Source organism: Xenopus laevis, chromosome 1L (genome assembly GCF_017654675.1).
Source record: "Xenopus laevis strain J_2021 chromosome 1L, Xenopus_laevis_v10.1, whole genome shotgun sequence".
Classification (NCBI taxonomy): domain Eukaryota; kingdom Metazoa; phylum Chordata; class Amphibia; order Anura; family Pipidae; genus Xenopus; species Xenopus laevis.
Genome location: NC_054371.1, coordinates 54,372,685 through 54,391,640, shown reverse-complemented (window position 1 = coordinate 54,391,640; position 18,956 = coordinate 54,372,685). Strand labels below are relative to the sequence as shown.

Below are 18,956 nucleotides of genomic sequence, written 5' to 3'. Positions count from 1 at the left end.
TGGAATTTAAATAGGTTTTGCATTTTGCTGTTCATTGGTCATGTCTCATATAAATATCCACTTCCAGGGATGTGAAGGTAGCCCATGATTAAAAAACATAACAAAACATGTAGGGCCAATAGAGATACTGATCCTTTTTTAAAATAATCTACAATAAACAATATATTTTTTATACTATTTGGTGGCCCCTGTGGAGTTTTCTGAGTGCATGGATGCCCCGTACTGCTATTGGAAAACCTGCCCATGCAGGTTTTCCAAAAGCATCAAAAGAACAAATATTTGTCTAATCTAGTACGTGGTCTCTTTTTACAATCGGGGCCTATGCAGATGCACAGTGGGCTTCAAACCTGCATGACCAACCTCTGGCCAGATATTGGTCAGACAGGTCAGCTGTTGGGCCCCATTACACCCTAAGTATATTCATTAACCTGCAGAAACAAAGTTAACAGCTCAGAGAAATGCAAAGGTTTACTTTATTACTTGAAATCATTTCCTTTACAGCCAAAATTAATCAATACCATATTTATGCATTACATAAAAGGTGAATAATTGTAAAATGTTTCTAAACTTTACAACAAAGTGCCTTTTATATGATCCAAGACTGCACAGCATGACATAGGACCACCGGGGCTGTTGACATATTGCATCACAGTGCTGGTCCATTTTTCTCTCAATAACCGCATGTGCAAGGAGACGTAAAGGAGAATTAAAACTTAAAGAAGTAGTTTAGAAATGTTGTACATTATGTTTTGAGACTTTGTACCAGTACCAGTCCAAGGCAACACAGCCTTTTCTGCTGACTCACAGCACATGCTCTGTGCTGCTGTCACTTACTGAGCTTAGGGACCCACTCACAATATACACAATATATGTATATAGAATATAAAAGTCACAATAGCTCTGAAACTGGAGTAATTTGCACCAGGATTTAAAGGAAAACTATACCCCCCAAACAATGTAGGTCTCTATTAAAAGATACTGAGTAAAACAGCTCATGTGTAAAACCCTGCTTCATGTAAATGAACCATTATCATAATAATATACTTTTTAAGTAGTATGTGCCATTGGGTAATCATAAATAGAAAATTGCCATTTTAAAAAATAAGGGCCGCCCCCTGAGATCGTAAGATTCACTGTGCACACATACAAACCACATGTAAGGTCACATGAGCCAATTAACAGACAGAGTTCTGCCTTTTGCTTCCTCACTTCTTCCTGTAGTATTTCTGGTCAGGTGATCTCTGAGGCAGCACAGATAGAGTCACGAAATGGTGGTTCAAGGCAAGAGATGTAAAAGGGCAATATTTATGTAAATATATATTCCAGTTTGGTAAGATTCTTTAATATGTCATTCAATTTGATATAAACTATCTGTTGCTTAAGTATTTATTTTGGGGGTATAGTTTTCCTTTAATAATTAGCCCTGCAGCATGTGAACATCATTTTCAGCTTGAGGATATACAATGGCCCTAAGCTGAGCTTCTCCACAGCTGCATAGCGCACACTGAGCATTTGAGTGTCACAAAATCAAAATCAAAGATGGTGAATGCTTGTTCACAATTTTGAAAATTGCTTCAACCACATTGAATGAACTAGTGGGTGAAGTGGGTGCAAAGCAATCCGGAAACCCTTGCTAGGAGTTACATAGACATACAGGAAAAAAAATACAGCTGCAGAACCTCCTCGTTGCAAAAGTGAAAATTTCAGGCCCGAAAACGTTGCCTGGTTGTCTTACCTAATAAATTCAATGTTTCGTGAGGAGGTGCTGTACATTTTACAAAATTTGGCAGGTTATAAAAGTTTGAACACATTTCTGTGGTTTTTATGTGTTATTACAGTTTTGCTAATGAAGGAGAAGTCTAAGTTCTCCCGAAAGACCTGTTTATCTTAAATAGTTATTCTGGGCTCTCTGTCAAAAGCCAGTTAAGTTAGAAACATTGTATCTTTTTCTGGCTGTTCAGTGCAGGAGATCAATGCGGATTGATCAGGACTGTCCTGTGAAAAACGGGACAGTTGGGAGGTATGCCACCAATATTTGTTTTGAAGGTTTAGTTTGCCTCTAAGTTACTTCCCTTTCATGTCATGAGAAGATATTAAACTGTAAATGACAATTCAAACACTGTATCATTCACTATTACAAAGGATTGCCACATGTAAACAGTTTTCGAATGGACCCAGATTATTTTCAGGATATCTGTTACCTGCGGATTTGGTTTGGTAAACGTCGTACTTAACACTGTCAGAAAAAAAATTGAAAATGACAAGGTTATCTGCTGATCTACAATAATAGATACAATTGTTAGTATAGAGGTGCACTTGCAGTGCCAAGACATACCCTTATGCCCCTGCAGCTTTCCAAATTTACATAAATAAATATGAGGTAACAATTTATATATATATATATATATATACCGTATATACTCGAGTATAAGCCGAGTTTTTCAGCCCCCAAAATATGTTGAAAAACTCTACCTCGGCTTATACTCAGGTCAAGCGCAAAAACGGTCGCCGGCGCCTAAGAATAGTCGCCGGCGCCTAAGAATAGTCACTGGTGCCTAAGAATAGTCTCCATGAATATTTGCCGGCGTCCAAGAATGGTCACCGGCATCCGAAAACGAGACGCCGGCACCTCCAATGGGAGCAGAAACCCTAAATTTTTTGATTGAAACTTACCAGAAGCTGCTGCATTTCTCACCCTGGGCTTATACTTGAGTCAATAAGCTTTCCCCGTTTTTGGAGGTAAAATTAGGTACCTCGGCTTATACTCAGGACGGCTTATACTTGAGTATATACGGTATATATATCCATAGACACTTATACACCTGCTTGAGCACTGTACATCCAGAAGGCCGGGAGTTAAATCTCAAGGCCTGTTGCAGCAGCAAATGTGGCAGACACCATCTGAAATGTGAACCTAGTGTACATAGGCTGCCAACAAAAAAAGTTTTAAAAGAACTGTAAAAACAACAGTTACATAACATACACTGTCAGGTGCACACAAGGGTGCCCAGATACTGTATTAATTCCCACTTAGCAGCAATACTTGTTTCTCTTTTTGCATTCAATAGTGATACAGAGAGCATTTTAAAAATAGGTATTTTGATGGGAGGAAAATAAATCATAATTTCTTTGTTCCTTATCAAGAACATTAAATACCTGTTTTTGCTACAATTTCTTGAAAAAGAGAAAGCAAGACATACAAAACCAGTCAACCAAAACAGTTCCAAAAATTTACAGAGTTAACAATTGCTATTTTACAAAAACTAGTACCCCCCTCCCGCACTAACAGAATGAAGCCACACATTCATTAAATAAAAGTAATGCCCAAAAGGCTCCACTGCAATGTTTTTCAAAAGCAATGGTAACAATTAGGTGGAATAACTGAAAAAGGGGGAGGTTGGCAGTTGCTGCATCAAGTCACAATAGAACAGCCTGGAAAAAAACTGCACATCTAGATGTTGCAACTTGTAGCCCCCTGCAACTCTTGCAGAATCATAAGATCAATGGCAACATTTTCTAGCAGTGTGCCATTAGCCTATAAATAAGTGTTAGATGTAGAACTAATATCATGTATATGAATAGTCTTTGTCGCAGTGGTGGTCCTGTAGGACATCATTTGTAAAGCAGATTACAGATAAGTGAGAATACAATGGATTAGTATTTAAGTGGGTGATAAACAAGGGTCAAAAGTCATTTGTGGTTATCTACAAACCTAGTGCACGAAAACCCCTGTTAGGACAGTGACACGGGGCTATTTGTCACCAGCGTGTTGTTGCGGTGAAATGCCAGAAATTACCATGCCAAAGGGATACTGAGATTCTTTTCTCCTAAAACGCTCAAATTGCATACAAAGACATTTTGAGAGGTTATGAAAAACTTGACTGATGGCACACAGTGTTCTGATTAGTGGCTGATCCCCATTAGGCCTATTGTGTGTTTGAAACTACTTCCTTGCAATACTATTGGTATGGTCATATGCACCACAGTTTTTCTCTTTCCCCCCCTCTCCTGTTGCGTCTGCCTGGTGTTGGTTAGAGAGGTTGGCACCCTTCCCAAAAATATTGCAAGGAAGTATTACCAAACACACACAATGGTTAGTGAAGTGGTGTGAACCTCAGCATGTTTATTGCGTCAGTGATGTAACATTTCAGGGCCAAAGGGGTACACTCCCCTGAAATCACTGACATAAACAACATGCAGGGGTTCACCCCACTTCACTAACTATTGTGTGTTTGGTACTATTTCCTTGCAATACTATTGGTATGGTCGTCTAGGTCCATGTGAATAAGGGGTCCGGCGCCAGTGAAGAGGGAACTGCAATTAATCAACCCTGGTTCTGATCACTACTATTTTATTTCTGACTAGTAGTAAGTAACCAGACCAATTCTTGTCATTTACCAGAAACATTCATGCATTCAATCTGTTATCAAGAATGCTTGGGATCTAGAATTTTCCAGATAAGGGACCCTTCCACAATAAGGGTTTAAGCACACTGGCAGATTCGGGGAGATTTAGTTGCCTGGCGACTAATCGCCTCTTCTGAGGGGCGACAATCTATCCGAACTGCCTTCCCCCTGCTAAAATGAAAAAATGCCTGCAGTAATGCACTCGTGGCACTTCAATTTACGAAGTCGCCCAAAATTGCCTCACGAGGAAACTTCCGGCGACTTCGAATCGCAGCGAGTGCATTGACGCAGGCGTTTTTTCATTTTAGCAGGCGGAAGGCAATTCAGGGAGATTAGTCGCCAGGAGACGAAATCTCCCCGAATCTGCCCGTGTGCTTAAACCCTAAGGCACAAAAGAATTAAAACTACTCAAAATATTTAAAGGGATTCTGCCATGATTTTTATGATGTCATTTTTATTTCTAAATTACACTGTTTAAATTTCAAATAATTCACTTTACCATATAAAAATTTAATTCCTGAACCAGCAAGTATAATTTTTTTTAGTTGTGATATTGGTGTGTAGGCAGCCATCTCAGGTCATTTTGCCTGGTCATGTGATTTCAGAAAGAGCCAGCACTTTAGGATGGAACTGCTTTCTGGCAGGCTGTTGTTTCTCCTACTCAATGTAAATGTGTCACAGTGGGACCTGGATTTTACTGTTGAGTGCTGTTCTTAGATCTTCCAGGCAGCGGTTATCTTGTGTTAGGGAGCTGCTATCTGGTTTCCTTCCCATTGTTCTGTTATTAGGCTGCTCGGGGGAAAGGGAGGGGGGTGATATCACTCCAACTTGCAGTACAGCAGTAAAGAGTGACTTAAGTTTATCAGAGCACAAGTCACATGATTGGGGCAGCTGGGAAATTGACAATAAGTCTAGCCCCATGTCAGATTTAAAAATTAAATATTAAAAAAATCTTTTTGTTCTTTTGAGAAACGGAGTGCAGAATTCTGCTGGAGCAGCACTATTAGCTGATGCATTTTTTCCCATGACAGTATCCCTTTAAACTGTAAAAAAAAACAAGGAGCATAATCATTTTTATTATTATTACAGATAAAAAGCTAATCAGTCAAAAATAAAAACAATGTTTATTTAAAAAGACATTATGGGGAAGTGGCACACTGCTGTATTTCAGAACCCGCTGGATTAAAATAGACTTCTGAACAACAGATCCCATAACTGTACAAAAGAAATCTTTATATGAAAGAATTATAATTATCTTGATTATTCCTTGTAGTGCTTCCAACTTTAGATAAGGGATGAGACTCCGGCAATGGTCAAAATGCTGAAAGTGATTTGCCCAAGTTGATCAAGTTATAGTTCCAGATATCCTTTCATAGTACCATTATAAGCCACATTGTTCTAAACTGAAATGCCAAAATATTTTTTTTCTTTTTAAGGAAGCACATTTTTTATATATATTTCACAAACTAATGGTAATAAAAATAATTCCTTCATCAATAACAAATGTCAAAATGTACGTCTCGTAGGAAATCCCATTTAAAAAGGTAAAGTAAAATATATGCATCTGCCGTAATTCCTCTGAAACAAAGGAATAACTCGAAGCATTCCCCGCTCCCTAACACCCCTCTCAAGAAGTGATTTTTATAACCACTGCCTTTGTCCAACTAATGTATAACCTTATGCAGCAGAGAGTTGGGCTGAGGTATAAGACAGATATTAATGTTGCAAAATGCTTTCCAAAAGTTTTTATTTTACTTTTTCGTGTGTGTTGATTACTAGGATTCCTCTACAGATGCTTTTTTTTTTTACACGTGACTTTTTTTTGCTATTAACAGCGAGTTGTAAACTTTGTAACACATATTCTTATTTTAAAAATATGATTTTTAACATGGTAATTGACATCCTGAAAATACCTGTAGGCTCATGGATCACACAGCATTTTGATTGCCTCTGCTTGTAGTGGTAAAGGATGCCAAGTCCACCCAAATGCCTCCTGTTCACTGGAATGAGAAGCCCTGCAGGTAACCTTGCCACCAACTACTAACTGAAAAAGACGTGCTTGCGTATTTTTGATTACTAGTAGTCGGTGTCAAGCAACCCATGGTGCTTCCCATTGGACTGAATGGGATTTAATCTCATGCAAATAGCAATATTTTAACCACAGCCACATGCAGAAGCAATTAAAATATTGCATGTGCCATAGACCCAAGGTATTTGCAGGACGCTATACGGAAAGCATGGGCAAGTAGCAGCATTTCGATGCCTGTTAAGTAGCCCTTAGGGTAATAGAGCACTGGAATTTTGAGTGTTTTATAGAGTTTTTCTGTAGTTCCATGGGTGGGAGTGTAATGCTTGCAATCAACACCCCCTTCACTTTGAATGAGAATTACCTAGAGTCAATGCTCAGTGCTCCATTTTGAATTAATAAAGCGCCTGTCATCTGACTGCACCCCCCCCCCACACACACAATGTGAATGGTGGGTGGCATTTCATGTATTTTTCACCCCATCCGTAGAGATAAAAAAACATTCGAAATCGCCCAGTGTGCCATTACCCATAATACTCACAGTTAAAAAGTTCAGACATCTTTGCAACAACCAAAATATATATATGTTATTTACACTGTATTATTCACAACAGGCCAACAAAAAGTCACATGGTTACATGCAAAGTAAAAAAAAAAAAACCCAAAAAATTAAAACAGAAAAAGTTATATAAAAAACAAAACCAAATTAAAACAGAAAAAATAATTTATCGACATGACAATTATTGGCTTAATACTGGAATTATCAACTTCATACATTTGACTGTGATCCGAAAAAAAAAAAATACATATTGGGCTAAAGGGAAAAGTTCACCAGCATGCTGGTATTGCAGAGAAGCTGTAATTCTAATCTTGATTTGATGTCAGAGCAAGTAACTGTTTGCTCAGCAACGCGTTGTGATGCTTAAGGTATTCTATTGTGTCACCTTGTTTTTCGACAACTTCTTCTAAACTTGCACGGTGCCTACAAAGAAAAAAAAGGTAAAAGTTTTTTTTTTCACCAACATGACATTAGAAATTTTTTTCCATCAAGTTTTCTCCAGGGACCAAACCTCCCACATTTATTAAAGGGATCCTGTCATGATTTTTATAATGTATTTTTAATTTTAAATTACACTGTTTACACTGCAAATAATTCACTCTACTGTATAAAATTTCATTCCGGAAACCAGCAAGTGTATTTTTGTTTTAGTTATAATATTGGTGTGTAGGCAGCCATCTCAGGCCATTTTGCCTGGTCATGTGCTTTCAGAAAGAGCCAGCACTTTAGGATGGAACTGCTTTCTGGCAGGCTGTTCTCCTACTCGATGTAACTGAATGTGTCGCAGTGGGACCTGGATTTTACTATTGAGTGCTGTTCTTAGATCTACCAGGCAGCTGTTATCTTGTGTTAGGGAGCTTCTATTGGGTTACCTCCCCATTGTTCTGTTGTTAGGCTGCTGAGGGGAGTGATATCACTCTAACTTGCAGTACAGCAGTAAAGAAGAAATAAGATAAACTTGATTAATTTAGAAACAGTACAGAATTTTTAATTGATTGTATTTAGAAAGTTTCTTATTTCAGTATGCTGAATCCAAAATTAAATCCTCATTTTCACGATAGGTACCCATTTAAGAAGAAAACTTAAAGACCCACTGCAAACAGAATAGCAATATCAATAGCATACTCGATGCTTATGTCAATATGAACTTTAATGCTAACATGTAACTGAATTAAATCATAATTTTTACCTGAATCCAATTTCTGGATTTACATGACCTTCGTATGCATTAATCTTCTCTTCTTCGATAATATCTGGTCTAGGTTTACGTTTGTTAAATCTGTAAATCCTCACTGAAATATATATACAAAAGCATAAAAAAAGTTCAGTATTAAAAGACAAAATTCCCATAGTGCCCTATTAACAAAGAAACCCCCATGTTTGACAGACATGCTTTTTCAGTGTTATACTAAACAGCTAATATTAATCCGTATTTTTTTAGATGTTCATGGGGAGGCAACATGTGTGCTGCAACTGCATGCATAGGCTTGGTGCAGTCAGCAGCACCAGCCTATGGTTTCCTGTGTGATCAAGAGACTACTACTTCTAGTTAACTTTAGCACATTGCCTGCTGTTGCCTCAGATTCAAGAGCCTGCAACAAATACGTTTTGTTTCAAAGATGGGCCTATATTTACAAAGGTATCACTACTGAAACTCATATAGAACAGGATGCATTATTAGTAAAGACAAAAGATTCTGCTCAATAAAATCATTATGGCTTCTAGTTAAGACAAGTTCTAAATGTCTTTTTTTTCACAGGAAGCCACAAGTAAAGATCAATTGTCTTTGGCCCCTACAATTTATTAGGTAGGATTAGAATGGAAGCTGGTATTCGTAAAATTTGAGGTTAACCTGGTCATCACTTTCAAGATATTTTACGTTTTTTGAGTAATTGAAATCTGTCCTTTACGTAAGCAGGGCCAACAAGCTATAAAATTATTGCCAAATCACAATATCAAGAAGCTGATTGCAGTTAAATAAAGTCTGCCACAACATGCACAACTTTAGGAGGCAGATTTATTAAGGGTCGAATTGAAAATTCAAATTTTCAAATTTTTTTTATGGTCAAAATTCTCAAATTCGAATTGTGAATAATCCAAACTAGATTCAGTTTTTAACTCGAATTCGAATTTCCAGATTTATCAAACCTTGCCCCTCAAATTCAATTATTCGCCACCTAAAACCTGCCCACGTTCATGTATAAGTCAATGGAAGAAGTCCAGTGACCAATTTGAAGAAAAAACTCAATTTGATTTTAGTCGAATGAGATTCAAATTAAGATTTTCGGGTCGGTAATATTCATTCGAGTTTTAGATATTCAATTTATTTATGAAATAACCTGCAATCGAAATTTATTACAGTTAAAAAAAATTCACAAGAATTCAAAATTCTGATTAATGTGCCTCTATATGTAGAGTAAGGGCAGTGGCCGAGGGGGGGGATTTGTTGCCTACGATTGTTTATGCACAAATGTTCATTGAGTGATGTTAAGGAGGAAAAATTATGAGAACAATTGGAGCTCTAAACATCACTTCTGTACTATATGTTTCCCATAAAAATTGGACCATTAACTGCTCTTTGTTCCTCTTTGTGTAAAATGCAAGGTTTTAAACCATTGTCCATGAAGACCACCTGCTTGTTTCAGAACAGAGTATACGACTTTGACAGTTTGGGGACAGTTTAGGTCACAATGGCTTTCTCACAGAAGCACACGAATATCAAACAGCAGGCTGTAAAGTAATCAGACAGGCCACCATCGGATCAGTTGTTGGTGGTCGTTTCCCACCTTCTCCATTGTCATTTACACCTCAGGAACAGAAGTCCTGGGTACTACAGATGCACTCAAGAAATAAAATGAAAACAAACTATAAAAAGGATCATAAAGCAGGTCAAAGCAGCCTTTGCCTTTCGGAAGGTGTTTATTTGGTGGATAATAAAATGGCAGTAACCTTAACTGGAAGCATTTTCCCTTAGCGAAAAGGCATAATATTATTACAATGTTCTTGCAAAGCAATCATCAACAGAGAAGGGATAACTGATTTGCTATTTTGTGTTAAAAGAAATGGAGAATGACACAGGCAGGAAACATTATGTAACGGTCAGACTGTTCCAGAGGTGCAGTGGAGCGAGTCTTCAGACAACAGAAGAATGCTTGCTACAGAAAGCCTGTGGCATATCTTAAGTTTATCTGTGTAATTATAAAGGGTAAAAAAGTCAACAACACTTCAAGCATAAAATACATGCTGTAAAATATGCTGTTGGCACTGGGGTTTTGCATAGAACAGCTTTCAGAAATGCACTAACTCTTTCATCCCTATATAATGAATATAAGCTTCATCATACTGAAATAAGAAACTTTCCAAATAAAATCAATTAAAAATTCTGACCCGCATCTGAAATAATCAAGTTCATCTTCACTATCCCTCTCTTAGAATCTGTTTCTCTTAATTCTCTCTTAATGCAGGAGTTGGGTGTCAGATATTCATTGACAGTTAGACTAATAGCTATATTATATTATAAATTACCAGACATCATGTCTCTCTACATGCAGAATTTGTGCAAAAGGCAGTTATTTTGTTAAATTTTGTTTGTACTGGAATCAGTTACTTGAATGAGCTCTAATACATCTGCTAGGAAAGGAAGCTCCCCTATAAGATATATTGGATGTAACTGTCCGACGCCCAACCGCTGCAAGAAGACTGAATGAAGAAAAACAGATCCCGAGAGAGGGATAGTGAAGATAAACCTGATAATTTCGAAGGATTGGTCGGGCTTCCCTAAAATCGGTCGTTCAGCAAGAAGAATCGTCGCGTCTATGGGGACCTTAAGTGTCTCCCCTATATAAATCAAGATGTATGGCACTTAGAAGCCACAAACAATGCACAGTAATAAAGTAAAAAGATTTTAAACGTTTGAAAAAGGCATCAACCACAAATGAATGACTTTAATTCGAAACTATTGATTACACACTAGTTGTGAAAAGACTATCAGCACTGCCAATAGGACCATCCTTCTTATATTATGCACTACCCTCTCATCAGTGTCAGTTACACCAATCTGCTTAAATTACTCACTGGTCTCTCAACAGTGCCAGCAGCACAATGCTACATATACTGCTTACTAACCTATCTGAGAACACCATACTGTTTATTGTAGTAAAGGGACACCCGTCCCAATATTACTATGCTGTTTTTATTACTAAGTTACAAATGGTTATCCCATGAGCCTTGCAGATAAAAAAAAAAATCCGAAAATAAATGTTATGAAAAATGTTCTGTGAGCTGTGGAGTCGGGAGCAATTTTGGGTTATCCGTAGTTGGACTTGCCAAAAATCCACAGACTCTGACTCCTAATAATTTTAAATACAAGCACTAAAAATAATCAAATCAATTTTAAGAGTTTCTATTAAGGAGAAACAATTCTGTTTCTAAGAACAATACTTTAGTTAATTTTAGAGATGCACCGAATCCAGGATTTGGTTCAGGGTTCAGCCAAGATTTAGCCTTTTTCATCAGGATTCGGATCTGGCTGAATTCAAATGCTGAACCAAATCCGAATCTAAAAATCACATGGCTTTTCATCACACAAACAAGAAAGTCAAACATTTATTAGCAGCTCGCTGCATGTGCAGTTATCTTCCCCCCTGATTCCCCTAATTTACATATGTAAATTAGGGTTCAGATTCAGTATTTGCCAAATCTTTCACAAAGGATTCGGGCCGAATAATAAAATAGTGTATTCGTTGCATCCCTAGTTCATTTTGGATTGTATTTAGCAGCTATTCTACAGCTACATGCCAGGTTCAATTAATATATAAGTTGTTTTAGGTTTCCCAATTGTTTTTGGTTTATGTAGTTTAACTTTGATTTTCTTTTAGAATTACCAGAGGATATGGTTTATATTTTGAGCTTTGGCAGTTATATCATGCCTTGTATGTTGTGTACTTAAATTTTTCATGCACGTATAAAAGCTGTGTGTCTTAAGAAAGATTAAAGGGATCCTTTCATCAGAAAGCATGTTTTTTTCAAAACGCATCAGTTAATAGTGCTACTCCAGCAAACTTCTGCACTGAAATCTATTTCTCAAAAGAGCAAACAGATTTTTTTATATTCAATTTTGAAATCTGACATGGGGCTAGACATTTTGTCCATTTCCCAGCTGCCCCATGTCATGTGACTTGTGCCTGCACTTTAGGAGAGAAATGCTTTCTGGCAGGCTGCTGTTTTTCCTTCTCAATGTAACTGAATGTGTCTCAGTGGGACATGGGTTTTTACTATTGAGTGTTGTTCTTAGATCTACCAGGCAGTTGTTATCTTGTTTTAGGCAGCTGCTATCTGGTTACCTTCCCATTGTTCTTTTGTTTGGCCGCTGGGGGGGGGAAGGGAGGGAGGTGATATCACTCCAACTTGCAGTACAGCAGTAAAGAGTGATAAAAGTTTATCAGAGCACAAGTCACATGACTTGGGGCAGCTGGGAAATTGACAATATGTCTAGCACCATGTCAGATTTTCAAAATTGAATATAAAAAAATCTGTTTGCTCTTTTTTTCCCATCACAGTACCCCTTTAACTATAGTTTATATAAACAAGCTGCTGTAGAGCCATCGGGGCAGCAATTCAAGCTGGAAAAAAAGAGATAAGGCTCAGGTTCAGGTTGCATAACAGATAAGCCCTGTCCAATACAATGGTGTTTTATCTGCTATCTGCTATGTAACCTGTGCTTTTTCTTCTATTTTCCAGCTTGAGTGGCTGCCCCATGGGTACACAACAGAAGAGTTGGAGCCGGAGGTACCATAAACGGAGTCGAAGGATTTATGTACCAACTCCACAGCCCTGGTTCTGTCAAGTGACAAATTAATAGGATCAAGCATATTCTGCCATGGTTGCAAGACAAAGAAACAACCATGGAAACAGGGGTGCAAAAAATGACAGGGGTCGTGTGCATGAGATCTCAAATGTATTGAATATTATGGTTCAGAGAAAAACATACATAAATATGTTGCACAAACATTGTCAAATCCTCCTGTTTGATCACCAACCTTCACAGCTGTAATGCAATATTGTTCAGTAGAGAGATTTATGCAAAAAACATTAAGTAATACCAAGAACGAATTAACATAACCAATAATATATAAAATTTTTGATTGTAAGCTTTTCAGGGCAGTAACCTTATACTAACTGTGTACTGAAACTCCTTTGCATTTAAGTATTTCTTTTCATCTAATTTAGAACTATAACAGTGTTTGTGTTTAGACATTGTAAAGCACTGCAATTTTGATCTTTAGCTGGTAAATATGAACATTTAACCATTTCATAATTATGAAAGTCGCATCTGCACTGAAAGCTTTAAGCCTTGTATGACATTTCTTCATCAAGCTCAATCTTGGGCCTCAATTTCAAACCTTGCTTTCAATTTCTATAGCTGTGTAATGCAGTCATTAGGCTATCACCATTTTTATTATTGCAGGAAGGGCTTTTTATACCAATAAGAGCAGCTGTATTTGCATTCTATATCCAACTAGCAAATTCAGCCTCAAAATTGAGGCATGGGAACATTTAGAAAACTGACTGATGGAAGTCAAATCAAAACAGACAGGTCTCCTTGGCTACTGAAATGCAATTATAGATTCTTGAGTCTGAATTCCGAAACATAATACAAGAGGCAAAAGAGGGAGCAAAGGATATCTTAAGATGGAAAATGTCTAAAAATTTTTTCTTGTTTATTCAATGCCCTTTCCCCCAGAAGAGTAGGTCAGCTATTATAAATTGTCCTCGACATCTAGTTTGTTAAGATCTTTGTCTGATTTACAGAGCAAGTCAACAATTTTTGAAACAATGTGGGATCAACCAGGTGTCAAAATCTGAATTTTAGATGCTTATTTCTTTCTGTACCATTACAAAAACTTGAATGACTTTGGTTTGACCGTGCAGAATAAAAAATTAAAAAGAAAAAGCACATAGGTACCCTCCCTGTTTGAGCAGAAGTTGTGTAGTGAAATCTGCAATAAAACTTTGATCAGGGCTAAACAGTTTCAGCACACTGTTTCACACAACTACAATCATTCCACAGGACACTGATCCCCAGGCCCGTTTCAGGGGCTGCTGCCGCCCCTCCTCCCGCGCTTCTAACTTGCGGGTCGATGAGGGGCTGCATCGCTAGTCCATTGAGCGCTATTGCGCACTGCCCTAGAAGAGCAGAATTTCCGGGAAAACGGAAATTCGGCTCAAAGTTACCAGAGGCAGGATGATCCCACAAGACCAAAGTAACATAGAAATGGCTTAAAGGAACAGTTCAGTGTAAAAATAAAACTGGGTAAATAGATAGACTGTGCAAAATAAAAAATGTTTCTAATATATTTAGGCAAAAATGTAATGTATAAAGGCTGATTGAACAGATGTCTAACATAATAGCCAGAACCCAACTTTCTGCTTTGCAGCTCTCTTAACAAGCCTGTGACTTGTGGGGGCCACATGGGACATAACTGTTCAGTGAGTTTGCAATTGATCCTCAGCATTCAGCTCAGATTCAAAAGCAAACAGTTAGAACCCATATGCCCCCCTCAAGTCATGGATTGGTTACTGCCTGGTAACCAGAGAGCTACAAAGCAGGCCGTTGGGTTCTGGCTATTATGTTAGACATCCATTAACTACAGCCTTTATACATTACATTTTTGGCTAACTAACTATATTAGAAACATTTTTTATTTTGCACAGCCTATCTATTTACCCAGTTTTTATTTTTGCACTGAACAAAAAAAACCAGGATGTCTTAAAATAGTTTAAGTCCGAATATGAAATGAAGGCTGTGGCTTTATTTTAAAATGTATGTGAACGAGGGTAATCTGACTTACATGAATAGGATATATTTACTACATGATAGGATATGATATTCAGTATACATAAGAAAAAGTTGAGTCTGGGCAGTTTTGCAATGCACTACAAATACACATATGATGTCTAAAAACGTTTGTAGAGCCCATTGCCTGCACATTCTGGGTAGCCATAAAATGTTTTGAAGAGCCACATCTAGTGTATGGGCCAAAAATAATCTCTATATTATGAGCTGCTCCTTATTTATTAGTCAGAAACCAAAGGACACAAAGAAAGCTTTTTAGAATGAACAAGACAAAATAATGCTCGGACAAAGGGCTCAAAATTAAAATAAGCTTAGTCTTAAAACATTATTACAAAGGTAATCCTTTCAGTACTCCTGTGTGCAAACAGCCAATATATTAACTGAGCCACTGCTAGCAAACATTTCAGTTTGAGTTATTATATACATGGGGATTGTTATAAACCTAGCAAGAAGTATGTTGGATTCTTGATCCCTAGAAAGATTTTTATATTAATTATATATTAAAAAAAGAGGAAATATTTAATAGCAATTTCTTTAAATTGAGTTCTTTTGTACTTACGGTATTATTTAAAGGGGTTGTTCACCTTTAAATTAACTTTTAGTATGATGTAGAGAGCGATATAGAGTGACAATTTGCAATTGGTTTTCATTTTTTTTTTTTGAGTTATTTTGCTTTTTATTTGGCAGCTCTCCAGTTAGCAATTACAGCAATCTGGTTGCTAGGCTCCAAATTGCCCTAGCAACCATGATTTGATTTTAATAAGAGACTGGGATATGAATAGGAGAGGCCTGAATAGAAAAATGAGTAATAAAAAGTAGCAATAACAATACATTTGTAGCCTTACAGAGCATTTGTATTAAGATGTGGTCAGTAACCTCCATTTGAAAGGTGGAAAGAGTCATAAGTAGAAGGAAAATAATTTAGAAACTAAAAAAAAATAAAGACCAATTAAAGAGTTGCTTAGAACTGGCCATTCTATAAAATACTAAAAGTTAACTTAAAGGTGAACCACCACTTTAAAAAAACTGAATACAGTAGATCTATTCAAAGCATTTTGCTATTTCATAGTTTGCCTTCAGTGAAAGCAGTGCCACTTCCAGTTTATTCTGACTGTAAAACATGGATTTGATCCTTGTAAAACAAGACATACATTTAAGTGCAGATATATGGTATATGCACCAATAAAAAGAACTTTTTGCACATATTTTAGCTGAAATCCACCTGTCACTGCAACTTCATTAAAGTACACGAAAGGCTCCACTTCCACATTTAAATATGCATACAATTATTTGTACACTATGTACAATACATGAATACAAAGAAAGGTAAACAGGGCCTCGCTAATTGTATCACAATTGAAACATGTAATCCCTTGAACATATTTTTCCGGTAGAGGAGCCTTACTAAGCACGCAACTATTTTGTAAAAAGCATTGCACAGGGACCACATACTAAGAACCTGAAGTTATTTGTACAATGGATTGTCGGATTCTCAAATACACACGTGGTTGAAGCACACGGTTGAGTCCAAAGAAGCAACAGCAGCAGGATACAGGAGGAAGCATGAATTATTCAGTTAACATTTTGCTGCAAACAGCTCCACATATAATCACACATCCAATTAACTTTTTAAATTACATTTTGCACACAGTGCATTTATAAATAATGCAGCTGGATTTTAGAAGGTGATTCTAGTGCATCTGAAAGAAGAGGAGGATGTTGGAGAAGAAACAAGTATTCTCTGGGCTGGCAGCAGATGCTGTGCTTATCCTTCTTTCAGTGACACAGAATTGCATGCTGTGCTCTCTGTAATTATCTATGCAGATTCATTGCAAATAAAAAAATATAATAACAATGAATAAAACAATAGCACTATCCAGCTGGCGGCAAATTTGGGCTCACCACGGGATATGGCCCATGGGCTCTTTTCAATGGCATAATGTTTTTATTCCAATTAAAGTCTATAAAACACTCTTTGTAATAAATATTTGGCCCACTAAGTAGAAAAGTTTGGACGATGCTTATTTAACATATTAAATCAGTAATCTGACCTATTTGATAGATACAGATGTATACAAACTATAAACAATGCAGTAAAGCACCGTATAAGTGTTTCAGTACAGGTATGGGACCTGTTTTCCAGAATTCTCGGGAACATGGGGTCGTCCAGATAACAGATCTTTCCGTAATTTGGCTCTTAAACCAACTAGAAAATCTTGTAAACATTAAATAAACCCAAAGGTCTGGTTTTGCTTCCAATAAAAATGAATTACCGTATATCTTAGTTTGGACCAAGGACAAGGTACTGTTTTATTTTTACAGAGAATTTTTTTTTTAATTATTTGAATAAAATGGAGTCTATGGGAGACAGCCTTTCTGTAATTTGGAACTTTCTGTATAACGGGTTTCCGGGTAACGGATCCCATACCTGTACTTTACAAATAAATAATAATATATCTCTGACTGTATATCTAATATATTCTAGTATAGACATGGGATCCGTTACCTGGAAACCTGTTATCCTGCCATCTCCCATAGACTCCATTTTAGCCAAAATAATATAATCCAAATTTTAAAAAATTATTTAATTTTTCTCTGTAATAATAAAACAGTACCTTGTAATTGATCCAAACTAAGATTTAATTAACCCTTATGGGAGCAAAACCCGCCTGTTGGGTTTATTTAATGTTTTAATGATTTTAGGTACAAAGATCCAAATTACGGAAATATCCGTTATCCCGAAGACCCCAGGTCCTGAGTATTTTGGATAACAGGTCCCATACCTGTATCTGTAAATCAACTAACTGGCTCACTAAGTAGAAAAGTTTGGACAATGCTTATTTAACATATTAAATCAGTAATCTGACCTATTTGATAGATACAGATGTATACAAACTATAAACAATGCAGTAAAGCACCGTATAAGTGTTTCAGTACAGGTATGGGACCTGTTTTCCAGAATTCTCGGGAACATGGGGTCGTCCAGATAACAGATCTTTCCGTAATTTGGCTCTTAAACCAACTAGAAAATCTTGTAAACATTAAATAAACCCAAAGGTCTGGTTTTGCTTCCAATAAAAATTAATTACCGTATATCTTAGTTTGGACCAAGGACAAGGTACTGTTTTATTTTTACAGAGAATTTTTTTTTTAATTATTTGAATAAAATGGAGTCTATGGGAGACAGCCTTTCTGTAATTTGGAACTTTCTGTATAACGGGTTTCCGGGTAACGGATCCCATACCTGTACTTTACAAATAAATAATAATATATCTCTGACTGTATATCTAATATATTCTAGTATAGACATGGGATCCGTTACCTGGAAACCTGTTATCCTGCCATCTCCCATAGACTCCATTTTAGCCAAAATAATATAATCCAAATTTTAAAAAATTATTTAATTTTTCTCTGTAATAATAAAACAGTACCTTGTACTTGATCCAAACTAAGATTTAATTAACCCTTATGGGAGCAAAACCCGCCTGTTGGGTTTATTTAATGTTTTAATGATTTTAGGTACAAAGATCCAAATTACGGAAATATCCGTTATCCCGAAGACCCCAGGTCCTGAGTATTTTGGATAACAGGTCCCATACCTGTATCTGTAAATCAACTAACTGGCTCACTACATGAAAAAAGTTGTGTAATATTGTCTTATATTAAGCCTTGTGGATTTAATAGTGGTCAGCAACAAGCAGGGTTTCAGTAATTTGGTAATATGTAATGTTTTTTAACACAATTATTTATATTCACCTGGCAGAAAGAGAAGGGTAGCACTTGCATTGTCTCCAATAGGCAAGTGAATTTAACAGTCAGTGGAATCTTTATGCATTTTAAAGAAGTATATTGAAAAGGCATGGCTGGGTACATAAACACATGGAAATCTCTTGAAAGCACAAATAAAAAAATAAAAAAAGGAGAAGCAACACATGAGTAGACTTCACCAATTGCTGGCCATGCAGGGAAGCATGGGGTAATGCCAGGTCAGACAATGCAAAACAAAACCTGGTGTGTCCTTATCACTGCCATCCCTAAACATGGGCCAGATTCAATTACGTCAGAAAAACGTATCTCCTGATTTATAGAAATGGAAACTCAATAGAAGTC

General features: G+C 36.8%; 1 protein-coding gene across 1 annotated transcript in view; it reads right to left on the bottom strand.

Moving 5' to 3' along the window:
• Positions 1-6,135: 6,135 nt before the first annotated feature.
• tmem192.L (transmembrane protein 192 L homeolog) overlaps positions 6,136-18,956 on the bottom strand; it is a 38,823-nt gene continuing 26,002 nt past the window's right edge. The window contains 2 exon segments of the mRNA NM_001093002.1: positions 6,136-7,414; positions 8,181-8,283. Coding sequence (NP_001086471.1) covers positions 7,297-7,414; positions 8,181-8,283 — 221 coding nt within the window. The 3' untranslated portion in view covers positions 6,136-7,296.